This window comes from Cervus canadensis, chromosome 21, assembly GCF_019320065.1.
Source record: "Cervus canadensis isolate Bull #8, Minnesota chromosome 21, ASM1932006v1, whole genome shotgun sequence".
Taxonomy (NCBI): Eukaryota; Metazoa; Chordata; class Mammalia; order Artiodactyla; family Cervidae; genus Cervus; species Cervus canadensis.
Genome location: NC_057406.1, coordinates 297,947 through 325,922, shown reverse-complemented (window position 1 = coordinate 325,922; position 27,976 = coordinate 297,947). Strand labels below are relative to the sequence as shown.

Below are 27,976 nucleotides of genomic sequence, written 5' to 3'. Positions count from 1 at the left end.
CTTCGGGGGGTGGGGTCCCCCTCTGTACCCCTCCACAACACACCCCAGGTGGCGCCCACCCTCTCTACCAGCCCCAGGGTTGCCTGAGGCCCGGGGGAGCAGGCCCCAAACAAGGCCCTGACGATGCCACCCCACCCCCGCCCCCCACGCAGTGGCCGGGGTACCGGGGGAGCGGGCGGGCGGAGCAGACGCAGGCACTCGGTGTCGTTAGCTCTTTATAGACTCTCATTCTAGGAAGAGGGCGCCTGGGGCCGGCCGGCCGGGGCCAGCGCACAGACGGGCGGGGGAACTATTTACAGGCCCACCGCGAGGGCTGTACCGTGCTGCTCCCGGCGGGCACTCAGCCAGGCCTCCAGTGAGCAGGAGCTGGCGGGGCGGGGCGGGGCGGGGGGCTGTACACGCGGGGGGGTGGGAGGGGCCTCAATACTGTCGAGGGCGGGGGCTGTAAACATGGCCGGGGGGCCCTGCCCACCCCTAGTGGTCGGTAACGACACAGGGCTGCGGGGCAGGGCCGCACTCAGGCGTCCGACAGGCAGCTCTGGATCTGGTCCACCCACTGCTGGGCCGACGGCACGTCCTGGGCACAGAAGTTGTAAACACGACGCGTCGTCTTCACCTGGGGACACAGGACGCTGACTCCACGGCTCCCCCAGGGACAGCCACGCCGCCCCTCCCGCCCCCACCGCAGCTCACGTCAAAAAAAGCTTTCTCATCCACAGTCTTGGGGGCACCCATGGTGGGCGCGCCGGGTGCCACAGCCTCCACCTCGGCCAGGTCGATGACGCCCTTGCACTCCGTGTCCACGCGGTGGTCATAGTAGCGCAGCTGAGGGGGGCAGGAGTCAGGGCAGGGCGCCCTCAACTCCCCGCCCCGCCAGGGCACCTAACACTCACCTGGTGCTTCGTCTTGTCCAGCACAAACCAGCGGGCCTTCCAGGGCTTCATGAAGGCGCCCTTCTTGTACAGGGTGCCCTCATAGGACCTGTGTTTGCAGCAGGACCGGCCAGACCACCTCAGGGCCCGGCACCGATGCCTGCTCTCCACCCCCGCCAGGCCCGGCAGCAAGACCCAGGAGTCCGCCCCAAGCCAACCCGAGCCCAGAGCCCTGGGTCCCCAAGACAGACATTTGTGATGACCCCCACCAGGGCCTCGGCAACAACGTAGGGGCCCCCTCAGGGCAGGGCCTGACGAGCCGGCAAGTCTCAAGACGACTGTGGCCAAGCGGCCCTTGGGCCCAGAAGTGGGGTGCAGCCTGCGGGGCCCCCGCCCCCGAGAGCCCGCGTCAAACCCCGCAGTCCCTTCCCTCTCTGGCCGAGGTCACCAGCTCCACATCCCGAAGGCTAAGCCCACTTGCTTCTTCCCCGCACTGGTCAGCTCACGCTGAGGCCACCGGCAGGGCCTCACCCACCAATCCCTCTGCCTGAAAAATCCCAGGAAGCCCCCCAAAGGCACCCGCCGCGCCCATCTGGGAGCTGCCGCAGACCTGTTCTCACTCTCTGCCGTCTGGAACTGGCTGTAGAGGGTGCTGGTGCTGCGGCGGGCTGCCTGCCGCGAGCTGGACGCTGTGGACCCACTGCTCTGGTCGCTGTCCAGGCTGAGGCTCAGCGTGGAGCCCACGGGGCCCTCCTGCAGGTACACACCCAGCGAGCGGCGGTGGTGGGGCACGCTGGACACCAGCAGGGAGCTGGGGGTGCCCTGCGGGCAGGAGGGGCCCGTGTCAGGGGGGCTTCCCCACCTTCAGGCCGCAGGCCTGCCCGCCCCCCACCCCCGCCCCGCTCACACGTCCGTCTGGCCGGCCCTCGAGGCGCTGCGCTGCCTTCACCCGATCCCAGGCGTCCTTCCAGCGCTCGGGGGGTCGGCCCAGCTCGGTCTCCAAACGCTGCATCTCCTGCCGGGGGGAACCAGTGAACTAAAAGATTCTGCAGAAGGAAATACCCAGACTGGAACTCGTAAAGACAAAAGCATAGAAACCATAGAAAGGAGACAGTGAAAAGATGCAACAAGTGTGTAACTGTCATCCACGAGGAAAATATGCAAGGGTGAGGGACTGGACAGTATCAGTATTTGGAGAAAACGGCTAAAAAAAGACATCAAAAATGTAATCAAAACACTACAAACCCCAAACAGGATAAGCTGAGCATACACACCCCAGGATATTAAGAAAATTGACATTTTCAGGGTATTATCAGAAAAACATGAGAGAGAAGAATTCCAAAACCAGCCAGAAAAAAAAGACACACTATCTTCAAAAGAGCAACAAGGCGCTGACTGGCGCACAGACGTGGAGCCGCCCTCCAGCCGCCGCCACCAGTGGCTACTGGGCTGGACAGTGCAGGAGCCGCCCGCGGCCTGAGGCCCGAGAGGGGCGAGGGGGCGGGGCAGAGGCAGGGGGTGGGGTGTAGGCCACCCAGGTCTGTGGGGGGCGGGGAGAGTGAGCAGGAGCTCGACCCTCCCCCTATAGTCTCCCCCCGCCAACCGCATCTCTGGCCAAGAGCAACCACCACGTGTGCGGCAAGACCCCACGAGGCCTGGCAGGGCAGCCACTCAAAGCTGTGAGCTGCATCCGGACGCTGGAGGTCACACAGCTCAGGGAGACACAGAATCATGGGGACACCCTGCTGATGACACAGACGTTCCGCTGAAACCTGGAGAGATCATGTCCGTGGAGCCTGGAGGAAAGGCTTTTCTACAGCTGCCTAACAAAGCCTAAGAGCAACCCCTGAAAAGACCAAGCTGACCCACAAGGTCACTAACTGCCAGCGGGAAGAAAACCCATGACCGTGGAGGAAAACAGATCTGGATCCTCAACAGCGTCCAGCTCACAACAATTCTTAGACAAGCAAGAAGGCAGGGAGAGGAGAAGCATCTTCAGAGGAAAGTGAAACAGACCCAGAAATGAACGAGATACTCCAGTAGCATGTAAGAGGTTCAAAACAGTTATAAGTACATTTAAGATTTCAAGATGAACATAATGGTTGAGAAGATGGGGAATCTCTAGAGAGAAAAAAACCATAAAGAAAATGGAAACTCTAGAGCTGAAAACTCTAGTATCTAAAATAGAAAATTCATTAAATAAGCTTCAGAGCATTTTAAACATAAGGAAAAGAGCAGTGGACTTGAAAGCAGGGTAATAAAAATCGTACAACATGATCTGCAGAGGAAAAACCCACAGAGCCTGAATGACCTACGGGGCAAGAAAGTCCCAGAAGAAATGAGGGAATAATTATACGGGAAAAACTTTTTAAAGAAATAACGGTCTAAAATCTAAAACCATCATCACACAACGTCTAAGGCGCTTAAAGAGCTCTAAGCAGAACACATACACACACACAAAAGCCAACGTGATGGCCAAGCTGCGGATACTGGAGATGGAGAGAAGGGGCTCCCTGGTGGCCCAGTGCTGAAAAATCCGACCGCCGACACGGCAGACACAGGCCTGATCCCCTGGTCCGGGAAGGCCCCACACACCCCAGAGCAACTAAGGCCGGGCGCCGCAACTGCAGAGCCTGTCTGTGCTCCAGAGCCGTGGTCTGCAGCGAGGGGGGCCGCTGCAGCGAGACGCCTGCACACCAGTACTGGAGGAAAGCACGTGCAGCAGCAAAGACCCAGGACGGCCACAGAAAATACACAAAATGAAGAGAAAACCTTAAGGTAGTCGGGGAAAGAGGGCGACGTCACACACAATTTACAACGGTAAGAAGGAGCGTCACCACTCAGAAACATCGCCAGCAGAAGACACTGGAACAGCGCCTTTAATTGCCAGGGCTCAAAGTTCTGAACCTAGAATTCTGCATCCAAAGAAAACACCCTTTAAAAAAAGAGGGGTACTCTTTTGCCCCCTTCTGATGCCTATGTCAGAAGTTTTCTCTATCTCCTTTATACTTCAATAAAACTTTATTACACACACAAAAAGAAGAAAGGCACAGAAAGAGCAATTAAGGAAACAATACCATTTACCACTGCATCAGAAAGAGTAAAACACCTTGGAATAAACCTGCCTGAGGAGGCAAAAGACCTGTACGCAATAAACTATGACAGTGATGAAAGAAACTGAAGATGACACGAGGAAAGATGTACCATGTTCTTGGACTGAAGAATCAATCCTGTTAACTCATTACTGACCGGGGAAGGGGGGAGGGGGCGGGGGTTGCAGAAACTAATGCCTGTGGCCAGTGATTTTTATGTTGTGGCCAAAAACCAATCTGGTTATTCACATTTTGCAGGTTATTACATTCAGTAGTTACACATGACACACCAGTAAAGTCTTCTAATTTTCGTGAAATGTTTTCAATTCACTCTTCTGTAGAAGCAAAGGCGCATTCTCCAGTACCGTGAGTTTCATTTTCACTTCCCATTTCAGAATCAATCACTAAGGTTTTTTCGAAAGTTTTTTTTTGGCTTTCATTATCTAATATTCACATCATCTGAACAGAACTATATTCTGAAGAACTATCCTCTTCTGAGACATAAGTACATATACCACTTGGACGATCAAAGACAGTATCTGCGTAAAATTCACTGAAAAATTCTTCACTCAAAATTTCACAAAGCATCAGTTTTGAAAATGTCACATTTATAATATACACAAGGTTGGGACAAAAGCCTAACAGAGCAAAACGTGAATGGCAGAACTTCCCTGGCGTCCAGTGGCTGAGAACTCACCTGCCAACGCACAGGACATGGGTTCGGTCCCTAGTCTGGGAAGATCCCACTTGCCACAACCTCAGAGCCACAACCACTGAGCCCCAAGCTGCAACTGCTGAAGCCCGTGTGCCTGGAGCCCCCGCTCCATACAGAAGCCACCACAATGGGAAGCCTGCTCACTGCAAGGAAGAGTGGCCCCTACTCGCTGCAAGCGAGCGGCGCAGCCAGAAAATAAAGCGAAACTTAAAAAATGAACAGAGGACCTAAATAGATATTTCTCCAAAGACACATGTATGACCAATAGGCTCATGAAAAGATGCTCAATATCACTATTACCAATTATTAGAAAAATGCAAATCAAAACTATAGTAAGGTACCACCTCACACCAGTCAGAAAGGCCATCAGTGAAAATGTCTACAACTAATAAATGCTGGCGAGGGTGTGGGGAAAAGGGAGCCTGGCTCCACTGCTGGCGGGAATGAAAACTGGTGCAGCCACTTTGGAGAACAGTATGGAGGGTCCTTAAAAAACTGCAAACAGAGCTGCCATGTGACCCTGAAATCCCACCCCCAGGCACACATCCAGAAAAGACAAAACCTCTAATTCGAAAAGATACATGCACCCCAATATTCACTTCAGTACTGTTTGCAATAGCCAAGACATGGAAACCACGTATATATCAATCAACAGATGAACGGATAAAGGTATGGTACATATACACAGTGGAATATTCTTCAGCCATAAAAAGCATGAAGTGATGTCACCTGCAGCAACATGGATGGGCCTAGAGATCACCACAGTCAGTGAAGTTAAGTCAGAGAAGGAAAAATACCGTTTGATATCACTTAAATGTGGAACCTAAAAAATTAAATAAGTGAACTTATTTACAGAACAGAAACAGACTCACAGACATAGAAAACAAACATGGTTACCAAAGGGGATGAGGGGAAGGGACAAATTAGGACTCTGGGATTAACATACACACTCTATGTGTATAAAGTAGATAATTAAGGACCTGCCCAGCACAGGGAACCATATTCAGTATCTTGTGAAAACCTATAATGGAAAAGACTCCACAATATATGCACACACACACACATATATATATGCTTCCCTGGTGGCTCAGACAGTCAAGAATCTGTCTGTAGTGCAGGAGACCCAGGTTCAATCCCTGGGTCGGGGAAATCCCCTGGAGAAGGGAATGACAACCCACTGCAGGATTCTTGCCTGGAGAATCCCACAGACAGAAGAGCATGACGGGCTACAGTCCATGGGGTTGCACAGAGTCAGACACGACTGAGAGAATGACACTTTCACGTATCAGTTCAGTTCAGTCGCTCAGTCGTGTCCGACTCTTTGCGACCCCATGAATTGCAGCACGCCAGGCCTCCCTGTCCATCACCAACTCCCGCAGTTTCCTCAAACTCATGTCTATCGAGTCGGTGATGCCATCCAGCCATCTCATCCTCTGTCGTCCCCTTCTCCTCCTGCCCCCAATCCCTCCCAGCTCAGGGTCTTTTCCAGTGAGTCAACTCTTCCCATGAGGTAGCCAAAGTACTGGAGTTTCAGCTTCAGCATCAGTCCTTCCAATGAACACCCAGGACTGATCTCCTTTAGGATGAACTGGCTGGATCTCCTTGCAGTCCAAGGGACTCTCAAGAGTCTTTTCCAACACCACAGTTCAAAAGCATCAATTTTTCAGCACTCAGCTTTCTTCACATGCATCAAAATCACTTTACTATACACCCAAAACAACACTGTAAATTAATTGTACTTCAAAAAAAAGAAATAGTGACAATAAAAAAACTAAAAAGGCACAATAAAGAGATTTTCAGGTGAAAAAAAAAAAGCTTGGGGAATTTATCACTAGCAGATTTGATTTACAAGAAAACATTAACGGTCCTTCAGGGTCTTCCCTGGTGGTCCAGTGGTTAAGAAGCTGCCTTGCAGTGCAGGGGACACAGGGGACGTAGCTGCTCGGGGAACTACGTGCCACAGGGCAGCTAAGCCCACACAGCCGAATAGATCAAGTGCGTAAGTACTGAGTGGAGAAAAGCTCAGGCTGGAGAGAAGTGACACAACGGCAGACCTACAGGGAAAGAATGAAAAATACCGGGCATGGCAAACAGGCTGTTCCCTTATCTAATTTTTTCAAAACAAAGTTGGCCACTTAAAATTAACATAATCCACGCTGAGCGCTGACATCACAGGTGAAAGTAACATGGGCAACGACAGCAAAATGATAGTCGGCAGTTCCGTGGGGGGGTCAGGGGCATGGGTACAACTCAATCCCGAAGATCTGTGACTGCAGTCACTGACGACCACTACAAGTAACGCAAAGATACAGCTCAAAAGCCAGATAATGCTGATAACGTGGAGTAACAATGCTCAACTATCAGGAAAAATAACAAAAGCAAGAAAAAAGCAAAAAAAGGACAGCAAGCAGGAAGTCAGACTTCACACCAGTGTGAAAGTGTCAGTTGCCCAGCTGTGTCCACTCTTGGCGGTTCTCTGTCCATGGGATTCTGCAGACAAGAACACTGGAGTGGATAGCCGTCTCCTTCCCCAAGGGATCTTCCTGACTCAGGGATCAAACCTGGGTCTCCTGCACTGCAGGCAGATTCTTTACCCTCTGAGCCACCAGAAAAACCCATCACATCAATGACTAAGTGTAAATGCTTATGCCGGATTCACACTGTTGTATGGCAGAGGCTAACACAGCACTGTAAAGCAATTATCCTCTAACTAGATATAAAAAAAATTTTTTTTGAGAAAAATTTAGATGTAAATAAACAAGTATAAATAGACCCAAAAGTCCAATGAAAAACAGAAACGGGTAAAAAGAAGACCTAGCTACATGAGTACCAGAAGCTCCTCTTAACTGTAAAGACACAGACCAGTCAGAAGTGAAGCCACCACAGACAGTACACGCACCACAGACGCTGGTCCAGGATGCCACCGCCACGACCGCAAGTAGCACGGGGGAGAGGACAGTCTGCTCTGCGCCTGTGGGCCCCCTTCACCCACAGAGCCAGGACCCAGGCTCTCCCAAACCCTGGATGGCAGGCGGTGCTGGTTCTTAACACACGTTACAGCCTGCTCGCTCCTCCCCGCTGCCCACCCTCCCCACAGGAAGCAGCAGCTCAGGACGCCGCCCGCTGAGACATCCCGGAAGTCACCCAGCCAAGGCCCGGGCCGGGAGGCTCCACCCACCGCACAGGCCCCTCTATTCCAGGGCGCACCCGCCAGGTCTGGCAGGCAGAGGACAAGAGCGGCCTGAGAGTCCAACCCAAGCTTCTCTGAAGGGACGCCAGGCAGCTGGAACCCTGCAGGGCACCGTCCACACGGGGGTGTGCACACCCAGGAAGGCGAGGGCAGGGGTCTAGAGAGGACAAGGACAGGCTCTGCAAACCCCGCTCGCCCCTGGGGTGATTCCAAACCTTCCTGAAACTGCGGGGTTCACCACAGCCTCGGTCACCGCTGCCTGCAGACAGCAGTCAGGGCGGGCACTGCAGACCAACGTGGGGGGTGGGGGGCCACCAGACTGACGCACGCGGGACCCCCACTCCCAGTCCCCGGGGCCGCACGCACCTCCAGCAGCCGGGAGATGGCATCGGGCTGGGCTCGGGGGCGGCTGTCATAGCAGGGCCACACCACCCGGCGCCTGCTCTGGGGGGCACCCCCATCTGGCCGCTCTTCCTCCGGGGGCTCGGGGGGCCCCTGCGCCAGCTCCCAGTCGTAGGGGGGGCCCTCGGCCAGCGTCTCCTCGGTGTAGAAGTCCCACACCTTCAGGTTGGACACGTTGCTATAGGGCCGCAGGACCTGGGGGACGGCCTGGCGTGAGCACGGGGCGTGGAGGAGCCCGGCCACCTCGCCCGGGGCCCGGCTCACCTCCGCGTCCTCCGGTGCGTACATGTAGTTGTAAAACACGGGCGTCCGCTTGCTCAGCCGCTCCACGTACTCCCACACCGAGCGGCAGGCCTGCGGGGCCCGGCGCTCCCCCTTCTCCTCGTAAAGCAGCCCTGCGGGCGGGTGGGGGCACAGCGCCGGCCTGCTGACCACGCCCCTCCTGCAGGCCACACCCCCCCACCAGCGGACCGCCCCCATCACCTCCCGTACCCACCCGCCCTGCCCCTGTACCCAGCTCAATGCGTTCATAGTCGGAGTCCAGCAGGAAGGTCCGGAAGCGGCGGGACACGTGATGGTAGCCAAGGAACTTGAGGTAGAAAGGACTGAACTCGAACTCCATGGGGAACTGCAGGTGGATCTGTGTGCAATCAGGGGTCAGCGGAGAGCGGTCAGCACGCACAGCCCCCAGCCACTGACACCCACTCACCTGGTGTACACAGTCCAGGAACTGCAGGAAGACTGGAGTGAAACCACTGCTCTGCCCAGCTAGGGTGTGGGCCCCGCGGTGGCTGAAGCGATGGCCGAAAGACAGCCACTCCTTCTCCACCAGCAGGCGGAAGCCCTCCAGGGTGCGGTAGAAGGGGTCTGAGAGCAGTTGCACCAGGGACACCACCTGAAAGCAGCAAGGAGAGTCAGTAGGGTGTGGGGACCCCGCCCCCCGGCGCTCCTGAGTGATGTCCCTGCCCCCCGCGCACCTGAGTGGGGATGTCCCCGCCCCCCCGCACACCTGAGTGGTGATGTCCCAGCCGTCCTCCAGGCTCACCAGGACAGAGGAGCCCGAGTCCAGGAGCTCCACCACGAGCACCGACACCTGCAGCAGCTTGTGGATCTGCAGGGACCCGCAACCCTCAGCACCTCCCAGGGCCCCAGGACCCACACATCCACAAAAGAGGTGGTCATGCAGGCCAGCACCAGGGGACAGACTGTGCCACAGGCCCAAAGTGTGCAGGGGTGCGTCCCTCGTCCCGCCCACCCGTCAGCACCTTCTGGGCCTGAAGAAGTGGCCCTCCCTGACACGCCCAGGCCCACAAGGACAGAACAGAGGGTGCCCACATGGCCAGGCCCTGGCCTCCACCCCTGTCCACCTCCCACCACTGGGAAACACCCATCACCTCCTCCCAAAGCCAATGAGCAAGCCCAGTCCCCACCCACTTGTGGCTCTAGGTAATGGGGGCGGGGGGGGGGGCCCCCGCAAGCAGCCAGGTGGCCACTGGACAGTCCCTCCCCGTGGCTTCTGCACCCCCCTCCCGGTGCCATCCCCCACAGTGGGGTCAGGGGAGGGGAAAGACCTGGATGAGCCACTCTGAATCTTCCAGTGAGCGCAGAAAGGAGGCTGGGCTGGGCTCGGTGGCAGGACAGCCAGGGACACAGGCCTTTAGCAGCTTCTTGAAGCTCGCCTTCACCTGCCGCGCCTCAAACACCTCAATGGGCACCAGCTCCCACTGCTGCAGGGGGTCTGGCCGCACACCCTGGAGGAGGCCAACCACGGTAAGGCGGGCCCAGACCTCACACCCCACCTGACCCTGGGACCCCGTCCCAGTCACCTTCAGCTGGGCTTTGTCTCCAATGATATAGAGGGCTGCGCGCTGGGGCCGCAGAAAGCCTGGGTCAGGAGGGGCCCCGTTGGCCTGGGGGGGGCCCACACCTGCTAGCCGGGAACCCACATCAGTGCTGAGCCCACTGCTGCGCCCGCTGGCCCGGACGCTGCCCCATTTACCTGCACAGAGAAACCAGGTAAGCACCAGACTAGGGCCGGGGCACCACTTACCTAGGGCTGAGCTCCCAGGAAGGGCAAGGGCGGGACTCGGGGCATCAGGCTGTTAGTGCCCAGGGCTGTGGGGAGGGCTGGGTTACACCAGTCTGTCACGTGGGGCCGTTAGTGCCAGATGTGGGGACGTTAGTGCCCATGACCACTCAGTCCCATGGGGACCATCGGGGCCAGGTGTGGGGGAGCCGGCCTGAGTGGCCAGTACGGTACCTCGGGGCGCAGTCCGTCTGGAGGCCGAGGCCGCCATGGGGTTGGACAGCGTGGTGACCCTGGCTCTGGGGCTGGGCACTGGGGGTACAGCAGAGAGAAAGCTCAGGCCTGGCCCCAGGCCTGGGGGTGTGCCCAGCAAGGGGGAAACTAAGGCCCAAGGAGACTGGGTACAGGGCTGAGTTGCCCCAAACCCCCAAGGGGTCCCGGGGAGACAGAGACAGTGCGGGTCAGCACCAAGGCCCTCTGGGCCCCCAGGGCAAACCAGGGAACAGAGGACCCGACAGTACGTAGAGAGGGGAGGGAACAAGCAGGACCCTGGGCCTCCTCTGCACCCTCAGCCCATGGACGCTGCCAGGGCTGCTCAGGCCGTGGCCACCCAGCACGCCCTGCCAGGCACAGAGCAGCAGAAGGTGGCCACGAAGTGCAGCCCAGAGAGGAGGAGGCCCCAGCCTGGAACCTTTGAGGTTGGTTCAATCCAGGACACACGCATGCTCGAGGCTCATGGGCTGGACGTGTAGGGAGCTGGCAGGATGAGGCTCTGCACTGGTCTCTGGGTTCCAAAGCCAGCACCAAGTCCCGCCCCTCCTCTGAGTGGGGTGCGGGCCACTGGAGGTGAGCATAAAGGCAGCCTACCACGCTGCAGGTAGAAGCACCATCACCCACAGCAAGGACACTGTGTCTCCAAGACAGAGTCTGAACCAGAACCGTGTATGGCTGAGGTAAGCTGAGCCCCTGTACACCCCAGGCAATGAGGGGGTGGCCCATGCCCAGAATTCGGGGGACACCAAGCAGCAGCACAAGCACCATCAGGGAAAACACAGGCACGAGGAGACGAGCGGTCCCGTGGAGAGGGTGCTCGCTGCCCGCAGGGGCCGCTCAGAACCTCTGGAGCAGACAGAAGGCAAGACAGCGCAACCATAACACGTGCTGAAGGACGGAAAACTAAAAACGAGAAAGCGACGTTCCCAGCACAGAAACGACATGGGTAAGGTACGTGCCCCTTCAGAAGGGTGGACGCCAAAGCTGGTCCTCCCTAGGTCGGCATCCCCACTAGCCACCACGAGGACAGTGGGACCGCCCGTTCCCACAGCCGACACAGGTCCTGTGCCACAGGGAGGGCTGCAGACGTGGGCGGCGAGCTCACAAGCCTCCAGTGAGCGGCGGGAAGAATCAAGGGAGATGCTCAGGCTTCTGGAAGGCTGGGCCCACAGGTGGTGCCACCAGCCCAAGCCCACTTGAGGACCCTAGCGCGTCTGGTGGCTAGAGACACAGCAGAAGAAAACACAGACAAGTCTGAAGGGAGGGAGGGAATCAGCAAGGCCTGAGTGACAAGTGACCCCTGGTGTGATGCCTGCACCAGCCAGGGTAAGGGGGGCGTATCACAGAGAAACAACCCCCGAGTGACATCTGCCGACTGCACACACAACCGCCAGGACAGCTCCAGGTGTGCACAGGCCCTGGGTGGACACCGTCACCACGTCTGCTAAGGAACAGGCAGAGGCCAGCTCAGGCCAGCATCTGGGCCACACGCAGGCCCAGGGTGGGCAGCTTCCCAGACCTCGTGCCTCCAGAGGGCAGATAAGCCCTCCGAGCACAGACTGATAGGCCTCTGATGACCAAGCCCCAAGCACAGAGGAGCAACAGGGGTTACACGGCAGCTGGAGGAGGCCCAGGGGGCCGAGAGAACAAACCAGAAGGGGCCAGAGTATCACAAGGGTCCAGGAGGGGAGCTGGGGGGGGAGGCGGGGGCAGGGCAGGGGAGGCCGCCACAGGGCCCCGATGAGGGGGACAGGGCGCAGGATGGGGCTGGGGGAGGGTAAGCGCGACACAGAGGTGACTGCCTCAGAGCAAGGCCCCCGGGTGAGGCTGCTCCTGCCGGCACACACCCTTCCCCTGCCTGCAGGCCCTGGGGCCCTCCTGGGGTCTGTCTAGAATCCTCTCCCAGTGCCAGGCACTCACGCAGCTCACCACCCCCAACGGCGTTCCCACCCCAGGACACCACACCATCCCCTCTCCCCAGCATCACAGGCTCTTCTGCACCACTGGGCACCTGTACCCTGAGGGCGAGGGGCAGGGCCCAGGATGGACCCTGGGTGCATGCCCTGGGCCTGCTGCCTCCTCTGCAAACCCCCAGAGGAGTGGTCAGAGCAGGGCCTCAGGACACTCACCTGGTCCCACTGCCCAGACACGGCCCCTCACTGGCCTGCCCTCCATAAATGCCTCCACTGCCCCCAAGTCCTCCCATCCAAGCACACTCACCATGGCTGCCCATGTGGGCAGAGGAGAAGCCGCTGAGCGTGTTGCGACCGGATGCATCCGCGTAACGCGGCATGGAGCTGACTACAGCCTGCAGGTACTTCTCTTGTTCCAGGCTGCTGGAGTCGGCCTGGGACTGGCCTGGCGGGGGAGGCAGAGGTGGGGGCGGGGCCCAGGGCCCTGGGGCGGGGCAAGGGTGATGGGGAGGGGCCAGGCGCTGGGGCAGGGCCACAGCAGGAGCAGGGCGCCTACCTGGAGAAGGCGCATTCTGGGCCTTGAAGAGACCGACAACACCCTTGCCGTGCAGGCCTCCAGAGCGCAGCAGCACGGCCTTGGAGCGCCCGCTGCGCCAGCAGACCACCGGGAAGCGGTTCTGACGGTAGCAGCGGGAGACGCGCTGCAGAGCGTTGTCCTGGATGCTCTGGGGCACAATCAGCAGCCCCGGGTAGCTGCAAGGAGGCAGCAGCGGCGGGTGAGGGCAGCAGCAAAGCCGCCGTGGACCTGCAGCCAGCACCCTGGGGCTGCGCCAGGGCTCACCTGCGGCAGATGGCGTACATGCGGTTCACCGGGGAGATCCGGAAGGGCTCAGACTTGGCTCGGCTCAGGCTGCTGCTCAGCGTGCCCAGCCCCAGGCGCTGGTAGTCCCGGCAGCACGCCCGCTCCACCAGGCTGCTCATGGTCATGCGGTCCGAGGGCTTCAGGGCCGAGGATGGGGTCAGCGTGCTGGGCTCCAGCTCCTCCGACACTGGGGCAGACCAGGTAGATGGGGGTCGTCACACACACAGACCGCCCAGGTCCCCCATCCTCCACGGGAATGTCTTCACCCAGACCACCCAGGGCTCCCCCACCCCCACCAGAGATCTCGTCCTCTTGGTCCTCGGGGGACGGCTGGCCCCGATGCTCCCAGCTGGGGGGGTTGTACTTCTTCCGAGTGACATACTGCCGCCCGATAGTCTTCTTGGCATTCTTCACCAAGTTCCTAGACAGGGTCCTGGGGAGGTGGGAGAGCACGGTCACAGAGATGAGATGAACAAGGGGACACACACACAGCATCCTGGCTTCTGGGCCCGGTTCCCCACCTGAACGAAGGCCCCTTGTCCTTGGTGGCACGGGGCGGCCGGCCGGGGGTGTGGGCAGAACCCAGGGTGAGCGCGAACGTGCCTCTGATGTCTGGTGGGTACCGCAGCTTGTGCAGCTGCTTGCGGAAGAGCTCGGCGCTGTCAGACCCCACCTCCTCGTCAAACGCCATCTTCAGCAGCTGTGGCAGACGGGAGGGCCTCAGAGGCTGGATGGGCCCGAGCCCAGCCACCAAGGCAGACAAGCCTCCGGGACACCCACGCTGCATCACTGGAAGATGAGTGTTTCTAACAGGGTGGACGGGTGAGAGCCCTATGGCCGACGGGCCCTGGAGAAGGCAGCTGGGTCTGCCACGGGACCGTGAAGGTCAGTCTCGCCTCTGCGTCCAGAGACGGACACCCCTGAGGGAGCACCCCAAGGCGCAGGGCTAACAGAGGGTCTGCTCCCCAAACCGCACGCAGCTAGAGACTGACGACCCGATCTTGGTGTGCATCCCCCCGGCGCGGGTTTCAGTCAGGCATGCCCACGCAGCACCCTCGACACGGGTCCTGGGGTCCAGCCTCACACACGAGACGGACAGCCCCGACGACCAGCACGTGGCACGGGCAGAGGACCCTGAGCTAAGGCGCAGCGGCTCCCACACAAAGTCGGGGTCACAAAGGGCTCCGTGCCGGCTTAACTTCCTGCCTGTGGGAACAGGACGAGGGGCCCTCAGGCCCCGCCCACCTGGAAGGTGCAGGAGCGCAGCTGCAGCCCGTCCTGCAGGAGCTGGTCCACCGGGGTCTGGACGCTGATGCGCTTCTCCTTGGTCAGCGCGGCCACCGGGAAGGAGCGGACCACCACCTGCTCCCCCACTTGGAACAGGCCGGGAGCAGAGTCAGAGGGACGGGAGGGGAGGGGTCGCTGAGCCTCAAGGGACCAGGGGACCCGAGCTGTGGGGCAGCCGGGGCAGGCGGGGAGGGGCAGACAACGGGCGATCTCCACAGACGCCCCCACCCGAGACGGGAGAGGGAGGAGCACAGTCCCGCTCACCCAGGGGCCTGGGAGGAGAGGGGGCTGAGGCTGGGGTGGGTGCAGAGGCCCCGAGGCTCACCCAGGGGGTCGGTGGGCATCCCCGTGAAGATGACCCGGTACGTGGTGAGGAAGACCGCGCCCTCGGCTGGCAGCAGTGCAGGGCCGCCCCCGGGGCCCCCCGCGCCTTCCTCCCGCCCGTCGGGCAGCAGGTAGACGCGAAGGCCGTCCAGCACACACTCCTCTCCGGGCAGCAGGCGCGGCCGAAGCAGCTTGGGCTGTTTGGGGAGGGGAGCGGTGCCTCAGGCCTCGGCTGGGCCCCGGGCCCGCCCCCGTGGCGCCCCCTCACCTTCTGGATGGGGGGCAGCCTCCTGCTCTCTCTGTGCACAGCCTCCAGGGTCTCGATGTGCATCTGGACGATGTCTGGGGGAGAGCAGTTCTCACGCCCTGGCCTGGACCCGCCCACCCAAGGGGAGTGTCTCCAGGCCCAGAGCCCATACCTGGCACCATGACATGCAGCCCCTTGAGGTGGTCGCTGGTGACCCCACTCTCTGTGCAGACCTTGTCCACGAAGCGGTTGATGAAGCGGACCACGGCCCCGGCCACGTCACAGGCCTCCGCGTCCTCGAAGCCGCTCTCCGTGTCGTAGCTCTCCGCCACGCTGCCCGCCATGCTGGCCGGGGAGGGCACAGTGGGCGCCGGCCCGGCCTGAGGCCCCCGCCGCCCATCCCCGCCCCGGGCCACGCCCCACCTGTTGGTGACGAGGCTGTTGCTGGCGCTCTCCAGCTCGCCCAGCCCCGCGCGCTCCCGGAGCAGGCGACTCTTGCTGCTGTCCAGGGGCAGGAGCAGGTAGCTCATGCGGTTGGCGTAGTGGATGGCCTGGCTGAAGACGGTGCTCTCCTCCTTCTGCACCAGCTCCTGCTGCTTCTCTCGGCTCAGCGTGGGCCACAGTCGCCTCTGCTCAGAGGCCACGTCCAGGGCAGAGCGCTCGTCCCCCTGCAGGGGCGCCTCCCCTACCTGCTGCAGGGGCACAGGTGAGCGAGAGCCAGGCCTGCCCACCCCCCGGCCCAGGGAGCCCCCACACACCGAGAAGGGGTCCTGGTCCTCGGCAGGCTCCAGGTAGAGGGCCCGGATGTGGGTTTGCACGTCCCCGTAGAACATGGCCTCCCAGAACTGCGGTGTGCTCCACACCACATGCTCCTGCACGCAGCTGTATGCAAACTGCGTCACCCCTGGACTCAGCTTCTGCAGAGGCAAGTGGGAGTCAGCGGGGCAGCCGGAGTGGGCGGGGGAAGGCCCTGGCCGCCCCCGCACTCACCCGGCAGAAGGCAGTGACCAGGGGCAGCAGGGCAGCCGCGATGCCGTGCTCATCCAAGGAGGTGCAGTCCTGCAGCAGGCCGGGGTGTCGGAGCCCTGCCCAGCGCGCCCCCACTGGCACCGCCGCCAAGAGCGGCACCTCCCGCAGTCCCTGAACTGTCTGCACCCGTTCCCGGGGCTGCTCGGAGGGTGAGGGCAGCAGACCTCTGCGCGTGGACTCTCCTAGGCCACCCGCACCAGCAGACCAGGGTCTCCCAGTTGTCACACTGCCAGAAGAGGCACCCTCACGGGCTGGCTGGGGAAGCCCTGCCCACCCCCACCCTGCGGCATCCTCTCGCCAACAGTGTGAGGCCCGGCCTCACCTGCAGGCAGCAGTTCATCATGCGGACCACAAAGTCGAACTGCTGGTGGTCCAGGACGGCCCGGTTCTGCTGCACATGCAGGTGCAGCTCCTGGGCAAGGCAGCGGCGGGCTGCGCGCCCCTTCAGGGCCCTCAGCACAGCTGGGAGCAGCTGCGGACAGAACCACAGGAATGAGGGCTCCAGCCTGTGGAGACCCCAGCCATACCCTGAGAGCCTGGAGGGAGGCACGGGGAAGGCCCGGCCCGGAGGTGGGGGCCAGAGCGCGGGCTCTCCGCTCAGAGGTGGCTGGAAGCCACTCAGGTCCGGTCTGCACCAGACACGGCGCTTCACTGCCCAAGAGAGACGGGCACTCCAGTGTAGCCAGCCCTGCCCACACGCTGCTCACGACATGGCCAGTGTGCCGAGGTGCTCGGAGGGAGGCGGCCCCGTGGCCGGCCAGGCCCTGCGCCCAGAACACAGGTGCCAGCAGCCGGCTCAGCACCGCGGGCTCAGAAGGGCTGCACTGAGGCTTCTGTTACTGCCATTCTCTTTGAAATGACCAGGAACCCAGTGTTTTAAAAAAAAACAAAAAACACAGAAGTGTATAGGTCTGCACTATTTTCTGTGAGAGAGAAAGAAAAACCACTAAAACCCTCAGGACGTTCTGATACCTAAACGCTGGAGGAAATCCTACTGCAGGCCGCGTCCAGCTGCTCTGAGCTGGAGGGAGGGGGACCCAGGCCTGGCGTCCGCCCGCCCTCTCGCGGGCCTGGCTCCTGCCAGAGGCCCTCTGAGAGACGCTGTCCCGGCCCAGAGCAGCCACACAGAGCGCCCGGCACCCCCTCACCTTCTTGGCCTCCAGCATCTTCCCCTCGAACACATAGGAGATGCAGTTCCGGACCACCTCCAGCCGGCGCGCACTGTTACCATGCAGCCCGCCACTCCGCTCCACAATGGCCGCTGGGGAGCAGACAACACGCTCGCCTCTGACCTCACGCCCACTCTCAGCCACAATACCCCGCCCCCCACCCCCAGCTACGCACTCATGGGCGGCCCCGAGGGCACAGTGGTCCTCTTCTCGGCCTTCACAGCGGGGGGCGCGCCCTGCATCTTGGCCGCGGCCTGATCCACGATCCACTGCACCATGCCCTCGTCCAGCCGGGGGAAGGGCCGGGGTGCCCGCCTCAGGTGGCTGGCCTCGCCGGGCCGCTGCACTTTGTGCATAGCCACAGCAGGGTACGGGTTCTCCTGGGGGGTCGGGCAGGCTGGGTGAGCGGCCCCGCTGGGGCGGCATGATGGCCTCACCAGACCAGCCCGCGGTTCGCGCCGCCTGTCTTACATTCTTGTAGAGCTGCTCGGCCAGTTCCTTGACATGACGCAGAACTCGCTGGGGGTGGTTCTCGTCTGCCCGCATCCGAGCGACTTCATGGGCCACCAGCTGGGGGCGGGGCAGAGTCAGGAGGGCTGGCTGGAGCAGGATAGGGGTGGGGGGGCGCTCCTCCCAGCTGGGGTGGGGGTGCACCTCATCAAACAGGTCTGTAGGGCGGTAGGGGACCCCGCGCTCTGACACGAAGCCTGCGAAGGCCATGCCCTCCAGCACCTTCATCAGGAAATCATCCTCCACGAGCCCGCGCTGGCCCAGGAAAGCTGCCTGGGGTGCACAAAGAAGTCAGCCCTCGGGCACCCCTCTCTGCCCACCCGCGCCCCGCCTGGCGCCCACCTTATGAAAGCGGATGACGGGCTCCGGGTGGATGCGGACCATGTGCAGACACCAGCGGTAGCCTTGCAGGAGTTGAGCGAAGAGCCTCAGGAAGACGGCACGCAGCTCCTTGTCCTGGGACACACGCGCGGTGAGTGCCCGCCCGCCACCCTGCCCACCACCCCCACACACACGCCACGTGCGTCCTCCAGGACTCAGTGGCTGGGGGCCCCCCAGAGCTGCAGTGACGCCCACCTGCATCTTCAGGGAGGAAATGGACATCGTAGGTGGAGGGAAGGCAAGATCGGCCAGCTCCAGCTCTGGATCCAGGACCTGTGGAGGCAGCAAGGACCAGGGTCGGCTGCACACCAGCCCCAGGCCCCGGGCCCCTCTGCCCACCACGCGGCCCCAATCCCGTCTCACCATGCTCAGGATGCTGTGTGTCTGACTCTGCAGTGGCTCAGGCAGGGGTGGAATGTGCACACACTCGGGGACAGTCACCGTCCCGCCATCCAGATCAGCAACAATCACGTCCAGCTGTGCAGCAAAGGGAGCGAGCGGTCAGGGACCAGGGACCGCTCGGCAGGGCCCGGGGTCGGCCCAGCCCGGAGCAAGGCAGTCCCCGAGGAGGCCTCACCAGCTCCTGGGCCTCTGCCTGGAAGGCGGCGTTGACCCCGATGATGAAGGGCGTGGGCGTGCTGAGCACCTCCAGCAGCTGCGCCGGCAGGATGGGCACGTAGGTGAAGCTGCAACAGGCCAGGGTTCAGTGCGGCCGCCCCGCAAGGGCTCGGGCGGGCAGAAGGGCCGCGGGCAGCGCCAAGGGAGGCACCTGTATCTGAGAGGGAACAGCAGCGCCAGGAGTCCCCGGCAGGCGTCGGAGAGGCGCTGGTAGCTCCGGGATAGGAAGAGCACCTTGTGCTCGGTGAGCGCCGCGCAGAACAGGGACAGCACGTTGGTGATGCCTGAGGGGGAGACAGGCTCAGCGGCCTGGCGTGCAGTGCAGCCTCAGCACCGGCCAGGCGGGCGGAGGCAGCGCCCTGCGGGGGGGTTGGGGGGCTCACGGGGGGCCAGACTCACCCAGCTGGCGGAACAGCAGGGCCACGCTGCAGCGGCTGATGGGCAGTGAGTCGGTGAGCGGGGTCTGAATGACCTGCCGGTCCCCGGCGCCCAAAGAGATGGTTCTCTGCAGAGAGAGGGGCCAGGGCTCAGCTGCTCCAACCAGACCTGGGTCAGACCCGGGCTCCATAGCCTCAGGAGGGCCTGGGAGGCAGACAGACCCCCAGGTGGGACCAGCAGGGATGGGCGGGGGCAAAGGCCAAGCCCGGCTTCTGCCGGCCCAAGCAGAGCTCCAGAGAAAACTTTGGGCCTCTGACCTGGGGGTGAGGATGGGGCCTAAGTGGGCAGAAGAAACAAAGAATCCGTACCACTCCATCCTCACCAGAGTCCAGCTGCACAGGACAGGCAGAGAGACACGGTTAGACACGCCCACACGCGGGGGGCACAGACCGGCCGACGCCGACAGCCAGACACAGGCAGAGAGACACGGTTAGACACGCCCACACGCGGGGGGCACAGACTGGGGGCACAGACCGGCTGACGCCGACAGCCAGACACAGGCAGGCCCGAGGAGCGTGCAGGCAGAGGACACACAGGTGCGGGTGGAGAGCTGGGCGTGAGCCAGGATACGAGGCAGGCAGGGCCACGGGAGGTGGTGGCTGCCAGGGGCGCTGAGACAGAGGGCGTCCGAGGCGGGGCGTTCCACCAAGCAGGATCCTGAGGGCCTCAGGCCCCACCCCGTGGCCTCGGACACGACGAGGGCCTGAGGCTGCCTGCCCCCCAACCCACCTGTGAGCCCCCGGCCAGGGGGATGAGGCACGTCAGCAGGTTCCCGACCACGTTCTCCAGGCCCACGTTCAGACCCTCTACATGGATGGTGTAGATGAGGCCAAGGCTGTTCTGCAAGGATCACAGGCTGGGGATGACGGTCCAGCCAGCGAGAGCACCCCACGGCCGACCTGGGGAGCCAGCTGCCCGCCTCACCCTGAACACCTCCACGTGGTCCAGTCGTGACACCAACACCAGCGTCTTTGGAGCAAACAGCTGGTCAGGTGGGCCGGGTGCGGAGGGCGACAGTGCCCCCGAGCCCCCCTCATCGGCCTCCTCTTCCCGCGCAGCGGCGTCCCGGGCACACGGCCCTTCCTGCGGACAGAAGCTGTCTGCCGGGGTCCAGGCGCGTCCCCAGGCCCAGTGGGGAGGGGGCAGGGGTCCAGGCGACGCAGATGGGCCTGGCCTGCTGGGAAGTACAGCCTCCGCGGGGTGGGGGCACCAGGAGCAGACACAGACAAGGAGAGACACGCGCGGCGGGGGGCGTCCGCAGCCAGGGGCTGGCCCGCGGGCTGACCTGCGTGGGCTCCACAGGCTCCCAGAAGGTCAGGCAGGCGCAGTAGTGCCGCTCGGAGTTGATGTCAGTGAGGACAGCGACGAAGAAGGTGGGGGGGTTCCGCTCAGGACACAGCTGCCACCCACTGGGCTGGCAGAACTGGGAGGGAGGGCGGGTCAGCGGGCAGCACCCTGGGCCCCCAGCCCTTGAGGGGCCTCAGGCCAGGCCCAGCACCAGGGAGCAGCGGGCTCTGCAACCCGAGTGCCTTGCCTCCCGGAGCTCAGCACCCTGCCCACAGGAGGAAGGAAGAGTCCCCGGCTGCTCCGTGTGGGCAAGGACCCTGGGACGTGAGACAGGCCCCCATCATGAAGGAGGGACGTGATGGGGGCTCCCCGCCCTCCAGGGCAGCGACATCGCCCTGTTCCCAGCAGGGCCGGGCACTGTGGGGGCCCTCCGCGTCTGCCCCGCCGCCTTGGCACCCCCAGCCCTCAGCTCCAGACCCCGGGGCGCCCCACTCACCAGCTCGATGCCCTGGGGGAATGGGTTGTCCTCCCAGTCCTTCTCCGGGAAGCGCTGCAGGATCTGGCCCTGGCCTTCCCCACTCCCTGAAGACAGGAGTCGGGGTCAGGACACCGCCCAAGCCCCACAACCCCACGCGACAGGAGCCTCGAGGGTGCAAGCGGAGACTTCTCAGCCACCTGCCCTCACCTAGCACCAGACCAGCCCCTGCTCCCAGACCTACGGTTTCCCTAAAGACGATCGCATGAGGAGACACTGCCGGGCCCTGGAGCCCAGGGCCACCAGGGGCATGGAGAGGAGCCCGGCTGTGGGTTGGGGTGGGTCCCCTGCCCAGAAAGCAGAAAACAAGCTGATGGCCCCCGGGGGAAGGACGGATGGACACACTGGGAGCCTGGGACTGACACATTCTCACCACTACGCAGAAACAGAGAGCTGGTGGGACCTGCTGCAGGGAACCACTCGGTGCTCTGCAGTGACCTTCCCGGGGACAGAACCTGTAGAACTGTCCCAGTGTTACTCGCTTAGTCCTGTCCAATCTTTGCGACCCCATGGACTGTAGCCCGTCAGGCTCTTCTGTCCCTGGGATTCTCCAGGCAGGAACACTGGAGTGACTGCCTTTCCCTTCTCCAGGGGATCTTCCCGACCCAGGGATTGAACCGGGGTCTCCTGCACTGCAGGCGGATTCCTTACCGTCTGAGTCACAATGGATACATGAATAGTTAATTCACTTTCCTCCACAGCACAAACTTAATGCAACATTATATACTAACTATAATCCAATAAAAAATTTTTAATGACCTGGAAATTTTAAAAAGTAAAACTATGAGAGCCTCAAAAAAAGAAAAAGAAAAAAAAAAAGAGCTCAAGCGCCGTGGCCCAAGGGACAGCAGCGAGGGGAGCTCAACACGCCCCTCAGCCCCAGGTCCCGCCCCCACACCCGCTCCACCAGTCAGAGCCCCCCTCAGCCCCAGGTCCCGCCCCCACACCCGCTCCACCAGTCAGAGCCCCCCTCAGCCCCAGGTCCCGCCCCCCCAGTCAGAGCCCCCCAGCCCCTGGCTCCAGGTCCCGCCCCCCACACCCGCTCCACCAGTCAGAGCCCCCCAGCCCCCCACCCCCAGAGAGCCAGCTCCAGAAGGGGAGAGCTGTTCCCGACCCCCCGGCCAGCCCCCGACTCAGGCCCCTGCCTCCCACGGCCCTGCCTCCCCTCACCCGCCAGCCCGACAGAGGTCTCACACTGGTGTGGGTGCCGGGGAAGGACCACCCGTGCCTATGGCCCCCGACTGCTGCGTGTTCCTGCTGCCTCAGAGGCAGACAGGACCAGCAAAGGTCCCAGAAAAAGGCCAGAGAGGGGTGGGGCTGGCAGGAAGGACAGGAAGGCTCTCCTGAGCCCTGAAGCTGCTGGGCACAGCTCTGCCCCTGCCCACATAGGCCACCACGCACACACCACGTGGCTGTGTGCAGCCCTGGGCCCTGTGGACCAGGGGAAGGGCATGTCCCCGCACTCCCAGCCTCCTCGCTCCCATGTGTTCCCCAGAGACCCCCTCCAAGCCCAAGTCACTGTTTCCAGTCCAGCCCACACGGGCAGGGCCAGCTGGAGACCCCTCCCTCCTGCCCACCCTCCACGGAGCCAAATCTGGAGGCCTGATGAGGGCCCAGTCGGGGAACCACTTCCCTCACAGAACTCGAGGAGGATGAACAGGAGTCTCTGACCCAGCAAGGTGGCAGCTCAAGCAGGAAAGACAAAACCCCTCCACCTTCACATCCCACACTCCAGCAGGTCCCGCCCTCTGCTCAGACCAGCCTCCCGCAGAGGAGCAGGGGCAGAGGGGGGCGGGACAGCCGAAGCGCGGGGCCCCTGCGGCCTGCGAGATGCGTCCCACGTCCAGCCGGCCCGAACCTGAACGGACGCAGGAGCCTCAGACAGAGCTGGAGCCTGGACCCAAGGACGCTGGCAGGCAGACCCCAGCGAGCAGGCGAGCGGGGCTGCAGTCTCCAGCCTACCACCCTCCAGGAAGAAGGCCAGCAGCAGGTAGGCGGCTGCCGGCTGGGGACGGGGAAGGGCTGTGACTCTGACTCAAAACCTCAGCTTCCTGCTGCCCTCCCCTCCCCCCACTGACACCAAACGAGGTGGCAGACAAGCCAGGGTAGGGAGGACAGGTGTCTGCTGCTGCCACACCCCCCCACCCCCACACACCCTGGGCCCTGCAGGCCCCCCGAGGGCCGCCCTCAACAAGCCCAGGCTCGCGCACCCTGCGCGAAGCTCCTCCCCGTCCACGCCCCCAGGCCAGCTTGCGTGCAGCCCCAAACCGCACCCAGGGCTTACCCAGTTCTTGCCACGAGGCAGCAGGCAGAGGGAGGAGGAAGGGGTGCGCGGCTGAGGACGGCAGCCTCTGCCCCCAGCACCCACCCAGAGCCGGGGCAGGTGGACTGCAGAGGGCTGCTCCGCACGGCCTCCCCACAGGAGGCAGGCAGAGGAACGGGCCACCGCCCCCTCCATGGCCCACCCATCATGCCGAGCGTCAACTCCCAGAGCAGGCGCTGCCTCCAAAGAGCAGGATTCCTGGACCCGGAGCCCTCCCCTCCACCGACAGAGGTGAGGGGCAGCAGGGGCTGGGGCGCTGGCGAGGCAGTGAGCGGACCCCCACCAGCCCCAAACCCAGTCCTCAGGCCTCAGCCCAAAGAGCATCACCTCTTCAAGCCAGCTCTCCGAACCCTGCCCACGCACGGGGGCTGCAGCGGGACCCCAGGAACCTCCCACCCCCACCACCGCCTGCTGGGGTCCCTGGGGCACCTGCCGGCCAGACACGCGCTCCCCCAGCAGGAAGCGACATCCTGTGCACCTGCGCCCGCAGCCCTCGGGCTAACCAGCCTCCGACCTACCGACCGACCGCTCCTCCACGCCCAGCCCCTCCCACCCCACAGGCTCCTGGGGGGACGTGCGGGCAGCTTCCAGAGCCCCACTCACACCAGGGCACACTGTGGACCTCTCCTGACTCCCTCCCCCTTCTCCGAGACCCCAGGCCACACCTCCACTCTGCATACCAACAGGGGCCCAGCTGCAACCAAGGCTGCAGGCCTGCATTGGGTGGGGGGGGGGGAGGGGGATGTCTGCCACATCGCCCAGCACCCCCACCAACCCCAGCTCCTGAGGCCATGGAGGGGACCTCCAGCAGCTGAGTCCCTGCCCCATCATAACTGCCCCACGTCAGGTGGACAGGAGGGAGGACCCCACCCCCACCCTGCCAGTGATAGGACTAACCCAGCCAGCACGGCGGGGCGTCACAGGGCCAGCCTCTAGGGGCCTGGAGGAAGGGCGCAGAGGCCCCCTGAGACGCAGTTGGCTCGACAGCTTCCTCCTGCAGCAAGCCACTCTCCGCACAGTCAGCCCCGCGGGGGGAGCACAGAGCGCGCGTCTGTCATCCCCAGCAACGCCGTCACCAGTGCCAGGCTCCGGTGCCCGGGCCAGCCCAGGCCGGCAAGTGCTGGGGGCAGAGGCAGCGGGAGGCGGGCAGCCCGCTTGGCCCCCGACTCAGCACCCACGCCCGGAGACCAGCCCAGCCATCGGAAGGACAGCACCCTCCCACTGCTCCACCCCCAGACCTCAACAAGGGCCCCCCCACCCCATGCCCCCACCCCCGAGGCCAGAGCACAGGACTAGGCAGAGGGGCTGCAGCCTCTCCAACCTCCCGATCAGACAAGCCTGGCTCTGATCCAAGGCCTTGGACCCTTCGGGCTCCCAGCCCCGGCCAGCCCAAACAGCTCCGACCTGCTCCAGAATGGGGCAGGGCCATGGGTGGGGAGAGGTGACCGGCTCAGCACGGTCAGGAGTGAGGCCAGGGCGGGCGAGCCCTCTCCTCAGATGAGACCACCCTGGCCAGGAAATGGGCATGGGTGGGGGGCGCTCTCTGGCCATGACGTACCCAGAGCTGGGCCAGGGTGTAAAATGTGCTAAACCCAGGGCTTCAGTGAGGAGCACCCCCAACTCAGCAGAGGAGCCTGCAACCTCTGAGATGAATGGAAGGGTCCCAACCCAGCCCCTCCCTGCCCTGCTACCTACAGCCCTCTGCCAGGTAGTCCCACAAAACCAGGATGCTCCCTCAGGCAAGGAAGATGTCCAGATGCCAGCCAGAGACAAGACACCCACCACGCCTACCCTCTCCACTGAACCCAAAGGCCCCGGGACCCTGGCCTCGAGTCCGAGGCCTGCCAGCAGGCAGGAGTCCTCTACCTCCAGCAAAGGCGCCCACCACCTCGAGTGTCCACACATGTGCGGCCCAGCGTTAACAACACACCCGTCACTTCCCGGAGCTTCCTGTGTGAACGCGTCACGGGTGCATGCCCATCTCGTGCTCACGGCGGCCGGCAGGGAGGCCTCTGTGACTCATCCCGTCACCAGAAGAGGAGACTGAGGCGCAGAGGCCGAAAGACTGGCCCGAGGTCACAGAGGCATCAAGAGGCAAGGCAGGAGCCTCAGGCCGTGCTCCTCTGCTTCAGCCGTGGGCTTGTTCCTCACAGGATGGACCAGTCCTGCCAAAGCAGGCCCTGAGGCGAGGTGGCCGGCCAGCAGCTGACCAGCTCCAATCCCGGAAGATAGTGGTTAGGGGCTTCCACGGCCCCCAGCCCTACTGCAGGGGACATCCTGAGACTCACTCCTTCCTGTCATTCAGGGTAACAGGCACTGTGGCACCAGCCTTCTCCCCTGTCGTGCTCAGAGGCCACATACCCCGCGGGTGCCCACCGCCCGCGTGGCTCCAGCCAGGTTGTCGTGGAGCCCACTGAGGCCGCCTCTCCTCCCCCCGACGTTCACTCCAGCTGCCGCCACCATCAGCACGCCGCCCCCAGCTTCTGCCTCCTCAGACCTCCCCACACGGCCCGCAGCGCCCTCAGCCCCCAAGCCCACACTGCTTATGCAGTCCTGGGGCCCCCATGCTGCGGCCGCACCTCAGCCAGCCCGGCCGCCCCAGACTCTGTGCACCCCGTGCTGCAGGCGCACGGCCTTCTCGCTGCCCCAACCCAACGTGTCCTAAAGAAGACGGCTCTCCTGCTGGGCCTGTACAACACTGACAGCCTGCCACGTGCAGGCTGCTGGGCGAGGACACCTGATCCTGCCCAGAAGAGCGCCCTCCCTGAAGGGAGAGACGTGCTCAGGACCGAGGGTGCCGGCGGACAGGACAGGTGGAGGAGTGAGTGCTGTGCCAAAGGGCACCGAGGAGGGTGAGGGGCCCAGCAGGCACAGGCTCGGTGAGACGCAAGGCAGGGAGGGTGACAGCGGCAGCCGGCATGTCAATAAGCAGGGCACACTGGGGGTCCTGACCCCACCCTCGGGCTCAAAGCTCAGCCCCAATCTGACCACACAGCCGTCCCCAGCACCCCCAAAGCCATGCCTGCCCTCCTGTAGTTGGGGCCCGAGCCCACAGTGAGGCTCTGAGTTAGCTTGAATGCGAGTCCCACTCCCTCTGTAGCGGCTCAGACCATGCACTCAACCTCTCTGCCCCAGTGCACAGATGGGGGCCACCACAGGGAAGCCTCGTGGGCTGCTGGGAAGAGGAGACTCGCTCATGCACACAAAGGCCAATGCAGGGCCTGGCACACAGTGCACTCCCCAACGCGACGTCTCCACGGGCCGGTGCTGATGTCAGCGTCAGGCTTTCTCCTACCCCCTGGACTGAAGGGCTCTCAGACACAGGTGGTGACCCCAGACACAGACCCCCCCCCCCCAGCCATGGGCACCAGTCACCAGGCCGAGCTCCCACCCGGGGCTTGGCGGGCAGGTATGAGGTGGGCAGGCCCTCTGCCAGAACACTCCTCTGTCCTCCCCACGGTTCCTCCCGAAGTCCTCCGAATTCAGGCTCAAACGCCGCCTCTTCAAGAAGCAGCCCCTCAGCCCCAACCCTGTCTGCACGCCCCCCAGCCTCCCGGGCCTGAGACGCGGCACAGGGGCCACAGGGGCCACAGGCTCCAGGCCAGAGGCCCCGGGGGTCAGAGAAGGGGCTTGCAGTTGACTAGGCGGCCCGTGTCCCTGGAGGCAGGGCCGCCCGGCGGTCGGCCCCCGCGGAGGGAGCCCGTCCCACCCGGCTGGGAGGCGCAGGCCGAGCCGCCCGGGGCCCTCCCGCCTCCCGGCGACGCCGAGGCGCGGCCGGGCCGCTTCTGCCCTGACGGCGGCCGGCGAGCTCGGCCCGCCCCGTCACGCCGCGCGGCCCACGTCGGGGAGGCCGGCCCCCGTGACCCCCGACCCCGGGCGGCGGGCCCGGCGCAGAGAGTGCCCGGCGGGCCCGGGGCCGCCCCGCCGCCCCTTCCTGGCCTCCGGCTCTCAGCCCGCGGCCGCGCGCCGGCACTCACCGCGCGGGTGCGGCCCGAATGCCACCAGCACGAAGTAGTCCGCGAGCCGCGCCATGGCGAGGGGCGCGGGCGGGCTCCGCGGCTCGGGCACGCGAGGGCGGCGCGCTCATGGCCCGGTCCCGGCCCCGACCCGCGCACCCCGGACGCTCCGGGGTAGGTCCGCGGCGGCCGCCAGGTTTCGCGCCGCCATCTTCCCAGCCCGCCGGCCCGCCCGGCCGCGCCGCGCGCCTGCGCGCCCTCGCCCCGCCCCCCCGGTGGGCGGGGTCCGGAGCGGCGTGCCCTCATTGGGCCGCGCTCCAGGGGCGGGGCTACGCGTCTCCCCGCCCCCAGGTGGTGACAGCCGCGGCGGCTCCGAGTCGCAGGCCGGCGCGGCTGGGGTGGGAGCGTGCCCCGCGGCCGCGGCGCCCTCGCAGGGCGGGGGGACTCTGGCCCTGCCCCGGGAGCTCTCAGTCTCGGGTTCGCGCGGCTCCCAGGGTCTCCCCGCCCGCGCTGTCAGCAAGGAGGAA

The 27,976-nt window shown here is 63.3% G+C and overlaps 1 protein-coding gene across 6 annotated transcripts; it reads right to left on the bottom strand.

Moving 5' to 3' along the window:
- Positions 1-198: 198 nt before the first annotated feature.
- On the bottom strand, positions 199-27,700 carry SBF1 (SET binding factor 1). 6 transcript variants are annotated; one of them, XM_043441266.1, is made up of 42 exons: positions 27,471-27,700; positions 21,132-21,217; positions 20,634-20,771; positions 20,273-20,431; positions 20,078-20,188; positions 19,657-19,680; positions 19,310-19,415; positions 19,062-19,194; positions 18,870-18,978; positions 18,656-18,769; positions 18,488-18,565; positions 18,254-18,367; positions 18,056-18,184; positions 17,873-17,971; positions 17,577-17,781; positions 17,381-17,493; positions 16,555-16,704; positions 16,194-16,262; positions 15,962-16,120; positions 15,627-15,892; positions 15,376-15,548; positions 15,225-15,298; positions 14,958-15,153; positions 14,591-14,718; positions 13,867-14,045; positions 13,642-13,778; positions 13,325-13,532; positions 13,040-13,236; positions 12,791-12,928; positions 10,532-10,609; positions 10,098-10,270; positions 9,843-10,022; positions 9,281-9,382; positions 8,981-9,166; positions 8,785-8,911; positions 8,536-8,666; positions 8,236-8,466; positions 1,780-1,887; positions 1,483-1,694; positions 894-981; positions 694-825; positions 199-616 (listed from the first exon to the last, which is right to left on the bottom strand). In XM_043441266.1, the coding sequence occupies exons 1-42, from the start codon at positions 27,523-27,525 to the stop codon at positions 518-520; spliced, it is 5,694 nt and encodes a 1,897-aa protein (XP_043297201.1). In that variant the 5' UTR covers positions 27,526-27,700; the 3' UTR covers positions 199-517. The 6 variants fall into 6 exon arrangements, with proteins under 6 accessions (XP_043297201.1, XP_043297203.1, XP_043297202.1 ...); XM_043441268.1 differs by lacking the exon at positions 10,532-10,609; XM_043441267.1 differs by lacking the exon at positions 19,657-19,680.
- Between the last annotated feature and the right edge of the window lie 276 nt (positions 27,701-27,976).